General features: G+C 43.0%; 2 protein-coding genes across 2 annotated transcripts; both read right to left on the bottom strand.

Moving 5' to 3' along the window:
• Nucleotides 1-386: 386 nt before the first annotated feature.
• LOC136280727 (uncharacterized) lies at nt 387-863 on the bottom strand. The gene has a single exon (XM_066166402.1). The coding sequence runs from the start codon at nt 861-863 to the stop codon at nt 387-389; it is 477 nt and encodes a 158-aa protein (XP_066022499.1).
• A 6424-nt stretch (nt 864-7287) lies between these two features.
• Nucleotides 7288-8039, bottom strand: LOC136280726 (uncharacterized). The gene is made up of 2 exons (XM_066166401.1): nt 7858-8039; nt 7288-7582 (listed from the first exon to the last, which is right to left on the bottom strand). The coding sequence occupies exons 1-2, from the start codon at nt 8037-8039 to the stop codon at nt 7288-7290; spliced, it is 477 nt and encodes a 158-aa protein (XP_066022498.1).
• Between the last annotated feature and the right edge of the window lie 692 nt (nt 8040-8731).

Here is an 8731-nt window from a genome sequence, read left to right as displayed (position 1 = left end):
GTGTGCAAGGTCTTATTACGATTGTTATTTGTGTTTCTATCACCTTTTTACTTCCGTTTCACTTTTCATAGCTGACTTAAAACTTTGCACACAGTGCTCGGCTAGACCATTGCTAGCGGGATGGTATGTTGCAAGTGAACGATGTTTGCTTCCGTATCTCTTGAGGAACATCTGAAAGTCCTCAGATATAAACTGTGGCCCATTGTCACCAACTTACTGGGATGGCACACCATATCTAGTGAATAGACTCTGCAATTTCTCAATGGTTTTCGTTGAGGCCGTGGTGTCCTCTTTTTTCCTACTTCCAGCCTTCTCGAATGGGCATCCATAACAATAAAAAACATGCCGCCGAGGAAAGGTCTAGCAAAATCAACATGGACTCGCTCTCAGGGTGCCGACGGCCATTCGCATAGATGGATAGCTCCGGTACTAGGTTCAGCCTCCATTAGCTGCCAACCCGAGCAGGTCCTCGCGGCTTCCTCGATTTCCTTGTGGATTCCTGGCCACCAGATGTATCTTCTTGGTAGGGCCTTGATCTTCATCCCTCCAAGATGTCCTCGATGGAGTTCTTCAGACGCTTGTGGACAAAGTTTTGGGGGTAAAATGACTCTGACTTCCCTGCGAGGGTAGAAGGGGTTGAGTATAGGAACATAGCCATCCTTTACCCACCATCTCATGGGCTTCTCTTTGGACGTTTTCAACCTATCTGGTAACGGCTCCAACTGTTTCATATTGAAAACATTCACTGCATGCACAACTTTTTCTGCTCTTTCTTTGGTTTTAAGTGGTAGCCGAGAAAGGCCATCTGCACTGCTGTGCACTTTAGTATTCTTGTACCCGAATTGGTAGTCGTAGCCAGCCATGAATGATGCATAGCGCCGCAGCCTGGCTGCTGTAATTACTGGAACTCTCCTTCGTGGATGGAAGATCGATCTTAACGGCTAGGGATCGGTGTAAGGGTGAAATACTTTTTCAGTTTTGAGTGTCCTGGAAGCAAAAGCAATGGGTGTCTCAGTCTTTCATCACGTGGGATAGCACGGAAGCAATTCCCACAGGGCATGCATTACAAGGAAGCCTTCGTGGGAGAGTGGGATCATAATGTGTTAATATTTGCTCTGAGGTGATCATTTCTTTTAGGTAGTGGAATGCTGTTTCGCATCGTTCCGTCCATTTCCATAGAGAGTTGTTCTCTAACAACCGGTTCAGTCTGTAGTAGTAATTGACTAGCACCGGGAACAACCTTACTTCAGCTACATTGCATGGGCGAGGCGCTTTCAAAACTGCTTGCACTTTCTCTGGTGACTTGTGGCTGGGACAGGCACATTTTGTGTGTCCCATTCACTCCCCTTCACTTTAGTGAGAATATTTTCATTCTGGAGTGTTCACAGCTCTTTTTCCAACTTTGGCCTAAATGCCTCTGGCATGAGTCTAATGTTCAGAAACTGTGCTTAGCTACCAACTTCAAGAGTTAACTTCCCTTTAGCTGATGAAAGGGTGCCCAGTTTGTTTTCAATAACATCTGAGTACTTGTCTAGCATAACGTCCAAACGCTCTTTAGGACTTGAAGTAGCTAGTGAAGCCTGCAGCAACTTGATAGAGCCAATCTCTTCCCAAGAGAGCAGGGCCATTATTCTTGACTACACACAGATCCAGCAACTCTCTTTGGGTTTGGCAATCCACAGGCACATTGAGCACTCCCACTGGCATAATATTTTCTCCGCTGTAGGTTTTCAAGGACGGTCCAGTATTGTGCAGGGTAAGCCTGTTAAATTTCTGCTGGTAGAGATCAAACGAGATGATCGACACAGCCATACATGTGTCCAGTTCCATCTTAAGTGGTTTACCATCAACATCCAAATCAACCCAGACAATATCGTTGCTCTGTTTCCTTAGATTGCATACCTCGAGGGTGCCTAAGAGGTCTTCATAAGCATCAACTTCAACCTCAACAGGACGTACGTCAGGGGTTTTGGTTGCTCGCTGGAGCTTTATTAGCTGTTTGGAAGGACAAACCCGCTGAATATGGCCCTCTTTTCCACAGTGGTGGCAAATCTGGACCTTATATAAATAACTGAGTGTCATATGTGTGTTCACACCACAGCGGTGGTACTGGGGAGCAATGGCCGGCTTCGTTCATGGTGGTCGTGTTCAGTCAACCTGTCTATATGGTACCATTGACTCATTGTATGTTGTAACCTGCATGCCACTACCAACTGACTTTAGTGGTGGAAGAGTTGGTGGCGGTTAATTTCTCTATCAGCCATAAAAGCCATTCAATATTCCTTTGGATCAGCAAGAATAGCCTTAATGACTGACGTAATGGCCTGTTGGCCTAAAACTTGACACAAGTTCCACTTTGGAATATAAGGAAAGAATGCTACATCATCTGCATATCTTTTAGAAATACTAATACTTTAGGTTAAAGTTTAGATATAAATAAGGAGTATATAATTGAATTATATGGGAATGTTAAAACATCCATACACACTATTGTACATTGAGTTTGGTTATAAGAAGTAACTGTGTACCGTAGTTTTCATGTTAAAATACACATCTTACTAAAAATAATAAAACACTTATGATACAAAGTTCCAGACTACCAAGTTAAAGGGGTTTTTGAAAGAGCTCTTGTTTCCTCGATGGGACAGCTTTAACCATCTAACTCCCGTAAGTAGCCAAGACAGAAGTTCTCCTTACAGTGTCTGCTAAATACGCTTTCTCTATCACCCAAAAAAACTCTCTCTCACCGAAAACCTTCCTAGGTGCTTCTTTGTTTTTGTTGCGCTGTTTTTACCCTATTTACACTAATACTGGTTTTCTAGCTTCTTTACAAGTTATTAACAGATTTGAAAACCTAGTAGCTGCATTTTTTTAAAGCTAAACTAGGCTATTTTCAGCCTTTTTACACGGAATAAAGATTTTTTCCTGTTAGTAGCTAATCACGCTGATTCATTTTATGTATCGCTCAAAAGAACGTCTCTGTTATTTTGGTGCAAATTTACGCGTTTTACACGTTTTTACACCGATCGCTAGCCGTTAAGATCGATCCTCCATCCACGAAGGAGCGTTTCAGTAATTACAGTAGCCAGGCTTCGGGGCTATGCATCATTCATGGCTGGCTACGACCACCTATTCGGGTACAAGAATACTAAAGTGTACAGCAGTGCAGATGGCCTTTCTCGGCTACCACTAAAACCAAAGAAAGAGCAGAAAAAGTTGTGCATGCAGTGAATGTTTTCAATATGAAACAGTTGGAGCCGTTACCAGATAGATTGAAAACGTCCAAAGAGGAAGCCCAAAGGCCCCCTGTCCTGGGCCAAGTCCATGAGATGGTGGCTAAAGGATGGCTAACCAGCCATGTTCCTGTACTCAACCCCTTCTACGCTCGCAGGGACGAGATAAGAGTACACTTAGGCTGTTTGATGCGGGAAATCAGAGTCATTGTACCCCCAAAACTTTTTCCACAAGTGCCTGAAGAACTGCATCGAGGACATCTTGGAGGGATGAAGATCAAGGCCCTAGCAAGAAGATACATCTGGTGGCCAGGACTCCACAAGGAAATGGAGGAAGCCGCGAAGACCTGCTCGGGTTGGCAGCTAATGGAGGCTGAACCTAGTACCGGAGCTATCCATCTATGCGAATGGCCGTCGGCACCCTGACAGCGAGTCCATGTTGATTTTGCTGGACCTTTCCTCGGCTGCATGTTTTTGATTGTTATGGATGCCCATTCGAGAAGGCTGGAAGTAGGAAAAAAAAGGACACCACGACCTCAATGAAAACCATTGAGAAATTGCAGAGTGTATTCACTAGATATGGTGTGCCATCCCAGTAAGTCGGTGACAATGGGCCACAGTTTATATCTGAGGACTTTCAGATGTTCCTCAAGAGATACGGAAGCAAACATCTTTCACTTGCAACATACCATCCCGCTAGCAATGGTCTAGCCGAGCACTGTGTGCAAAGTTTTAAGTCAGCTATGAAAAGTGAAACGGAAGTAAAAAGGTGATAGAAACACAAATAACAACCGTAATAAGACCTTGCACACACTCACTTCTCAAATACTAATGCTGTTAATAGGGTATCTAGTGAGAAAATATACAGAAAGAAAGTGATCATAACCAATTCTTGAAATTGGGAATTGGTATCAGATGGGATGCTGACTGTAAGACCATTTATGACCTCAGTAGAACACAATATGATAATGGGGCTGTAACCTTAAGGCAGATGAATTACGTCACAGGCAAGAAAGTAGATATGGACAATCTATTACCCCAAACATTAAAATGCAGGTTGTTAATACCAGATTATGACAGCAGTGAAAACGGTGATAAAGATGAGGTTATCAAGAAATATGCTGACAGGAAAACTTTTACTTAAGACGTATCAATAAGGTCTCGAGATGAAAGGCAATGAGTGATTAATATTGGTGATGTTAATTTTTTTCAATAGAGGACGACCTGGGTTCTAGTTCCGGCGGGGCCAAGGCGTAGTGCCCTTGAAGCGTGCGGCGAGAAAAAAAAATGCGAGATCCACCTTTAGGCTTGGCTAAATCTATATATTTACCTTTCACATGATAATAGTAATAGTATAATACTAGGATTTCTCACAAGTGGAGCTAGTGATTTCATATCAAATAGGGCGCATTTCTCTTTCGAAACATTAACTGGTCATATAACTCTTGACATATCTGTTATTTATGAGATACAGATACAAAGGCCCATCGTGTAATATACATATAAATCCTCGGAGCGTCAATCCTAATATTTTGTTCGTCTATATATTGAAGACACAAACAATAAATGTACAGACATTACCTTTTTTTATCCCATTAGTCTAGCTGCTGAATTTGAAGTAAGGACTCAAACAGCTCAAAGACTGTTATGATCTTATTTTTGCTCTTTGTTGCTATTATTATGTGATACCATTTGGTTAGATTAAATGTTACCTTATTAACATAGTATTTCCTGAAATACTGAAGTATTATTTTACACCTATTATCATGGAGGCTGCAAAACTCTTTCATTGGTTCATAGCCGTCTACTTGCCCACAATTGGTGCACACAATCACATGGGGTTAATTCTCGAAGCACTGTTCCTCCCAACATTTTTCTGTAATGACTGATCGTTCCTTTATTTGTTTATAACAGAAGGGAGATATTGCCTTGTCCAATTCACCATGCATTATTTGATCGATAAACATTATATTATAATGCTACATAAATATTACATGCTAAAATAGTATCAGGGGTTATCCTTGGTTTCCTTAAATCGTATTTCATCTGAAGTAGTTCCTCTTCGGCCTCTAATATGTTGCCATCATCAAAATATCTTGTTTATTTTGTATAAATATTATGTATGAGTATTTTGTATAGATATCGTCTTGGTCATCAAAGTAAGAAGCATCATCATTTAGTTCACTATCATCTATAAAGCTACTCTAATAACTATCATTACTATCTGAATAATCGTGTGGAGTACTATATACATAATGGCCATCTTCACTACTATGATAACTACTATCTCATCTGGATATGCTTGCTCATATTCCGTGTATACCAATACATTCAATAAAAATGAAATAAAATGTCCAAGAATTGTGATAGCATATTCACTCACTCGTGTCCATCATGCCATGTGGCAGGTAGGGCGGCTATGAAGGATCGCAACTTTTGTCAGTTCCAGGCCAGCTTCTGGATGGTACCGCGGATGTGTTGCATGGCCTCTTCTCTTTTCCTTCAGGTGTTCAGTGAAGGGCTGTGCGAGTGATGTTGTCCTGCTTTCTCCTCATTACGTGACCAATCCATCTCCATCACCTTCGCATGATGATGGTCTCCATGCTGTCTTGATTGGAGCGAGCGAGTAGCCGTTGACTAGAGATGGTGTCAGGCCTAAACACTCGCAGGATTCTCCTGAGGTTCATTGTGTGGAGGACTTACAGCCTGGTGATTTTGCTCTTTGTCCTCTTCCGGCGTTTCTGACGTTGTTGACACGTTTCTTGATGTCACTTCCTGCTCCTCGATCATACCTTACCGTGCTGCCTAGGTAAGTGAACTCCTCAGATGTCGTCAGGTCTTCTCTGTGAACATGAACTGGTTTAGGGTTGGAAACGTTCAACAGCATAACTTCTGTATCCTTCTGGCTGACCTTCAGGTCAACTTGCTATGCGTCGGGTTGTCTTTTCCTGCACGTCTTCCTGAGTATGAGAGACCAACGCTAGATCACCTGCAAAATCTAGGTCCTCCATCATTGGGAAGAGGGTCCATCTGATACCTCGTGACCGATCTTCTGTTGTGCGCCTCATTACTAAGTTAATGGTCATGTTGAAGAGCATCGCGGACATTGTACAGCCTTGTCTGAGGGCAGACCTAACTCCTGAGCTGGTTTCGCTGCTACTATGCATGTGAAGCAGTTGCAGAAGCCTTTGATGATGTCGATAATCTGTTGTGGCCCAAAGGATGCGCCACGGACCCTCCCGGTGCACGATGTCAAAAGCCTTCTCAAAGTCTACAAGTTGATATAGAGTTGCCTCTGGCACTCTGTACACTGCTCTATAATGTTACGCAGGATAAAGATCTGGTCTGTGCATCCCTTTCCTTTCCAAAAGCCTGGGTGCTCTCTTCTCAGGTGTTGGTCCACTGTCTCGGCTATTGGCTTCACGATGATCTTGGCCAGGATCTTGCTGGGTATAGATAGTAAGGTGATTCCTCGCAACTTGTTGCAGTTTTTGAGGGCACCTTTCTTCGGAATCTTCACAATGACTCCCTCTGTCCGATCTTCAGGCAACTTCTTCTTCCAGATGTCTATAAGGAGCGGCTGAAGTAGGTCAGCTGCTAGCTGTGGATCTGCTTTAAACACTTCTGCACCGAGATTGTCCTGTCCAGGGGATTTTGCGTTCTCTAGAGAGTTGATGCCTGCTCTGATCTTTTTCTGGGGGATTAGTGTTAACATCCAGGTCTCTCGCTGCCTCTTGTATCTCTGCTTCTTTTGGTGATGGTTTTTTTGTTCCAAATATCACTTTGTCTTGCCCTGCCTGCTACATTTTCTGCCTGGCCTACAAGCTCGTTCATGAGTATCTGCTTGTCTGTTCTTGTCACTCTCTTCACTATTTGGCTCCCTTCTCTCTACTGCTGATTTATCTCTCTTTCTCTTGGCCTCAAAGACTTTCTTCTTCAGAGTTCTTCTGTCTTCAATGGCTTCTCAGGTATCCTCTGTGATCCACTTCTTCCTATTCCTCTGCCTTGTTCTTTGGTAGGCTTTGCAGGTCTGCCCGTAGGCTATCTTCAGCTGTTACCACTTTTTATTGGTGTCTCTTGAGCCTTCCAGCGTCTGGTCTTCAGCATCTGCCAGTACCTGGAACTTATTCTGCAGCTGAAGTATGAAGGCAGTCTTTACTTTAAGGTCTCGCAGCTTCTCCACGTCAGAGTGTTGCCCGCCGCTCCGACTGGATATGGTATTCCTCAGCTCCAGCTTCAGTGTGGTGTTGTTGTCACTTCCTGCAGGAGCTCCTCTTCTCACTCGGGCGTCTGGCAGTGATCGCCTCCATATCCCGTTGATTATCAGGTGGTCAATCTGGTTCTTGTCTCTTCCAGTGAACGAGTACTAGGACAGCTTGTGGACGTCTCAGTGTGGAAAGAGCGTCCCTCCAATGACAAAATCAAAGGCGGTCTAGATGTCCAGTAGCTTCTCTCCATTGTCCTTCATGGTGCCACATGCTTCTCTCCCCATGGCCCTTTCGTAGTTCCTGTTGTCATTTCGAACATTTGCCTCCAGATCTCCCATCAAAATCTTCATCGCACGACGCGGTGTGTTCTCCAGTTCTGATTCAAGCTCTTCGTGAAGGTGTCCTCGCTGTCTTACTCACTGTCGTTTGTTGGTGTGTAACACTGGATGATAGTTGTGTTGATTTGTCTCTCTTTGAATCTCACTTTTATGACCCTGCTTTTGATTGGCTTCCACTCCAGCAGGCACTCCTCGAGATCTTTCTTGAGGATGATGGCTAGTCCCTTATGGTGCTGGTGATCTCTTCTGGAATATAGCATTGCACAATAATAACAAGACAGATATCTGGTCGATATGGGTTTAAAGCCCCAAGCACTATACTACTATCCTAACTAGTTAAACCACTTGGGATAGATTGTGCAGTTTGCGCAATGGAAGTATTAGCCAGCTTAAATGCTTCAACTGCTTAATTAGTCAAGCAAGGAAACACAAATAAACTGTACAAATTGCAAAAGTTATTTTAAGTAGTGAAAGTAAATCACATGGTAAAAGAAGCCTAGACAGTTCGATTGGACAAAAACCATAATTAGCTTAATTGGTATTAACTGCACAATCTCAACAATTGACCTGAAATGGTTCAAATGGTTTAACAGTAAAATGTCAACCAAGAAAAGTCGCACAATCTGTCTCAGCCGGTTGGAGTACTTTTAATGGTCAAATTAGCTGCAATCAATGAACGGTGCAAACTGCGCGATCTAGCTTAGTTTCTTGAAGTATTCAAAATAGTCAAAGTATTTTCGTCGATTCGACTTGTAAAATAGTCAAACCAGTAGACAACGTTAAGCTGCACAGATTGCAGCATCTTTTTCAATTGGTTCAAGTAGTTGAAATGGTCCAACAGCACAAAATGCATAACTAGCTGAAATGGTTCCATCGCACAAACTGTACAATCTACCTTTAGTGGTTTAACTATTTAAGATAGTAGCATGACACTTGGGGCCTTTTATGCACA

This window comes from Pocillopora verrucosa, chromosome 5 (assembly GCF_036669915.1).
Source record: "Pocillopora verrucosa isolate sample1 chromosome 5, ASM3666991v2, whole genome shotgun sequence".
Lineage (NCBI taxonomy): Eukaryota > Metazoa > Cnidaria > Anthozoa > Scleractinia > Pocilloporidae > Pocillopora > Pocillopora verrucosa.
Note: the sequence above shows the minus strand (reverse complement) of the source record. Positions and strands in the feature narration are given on the sequence as shown.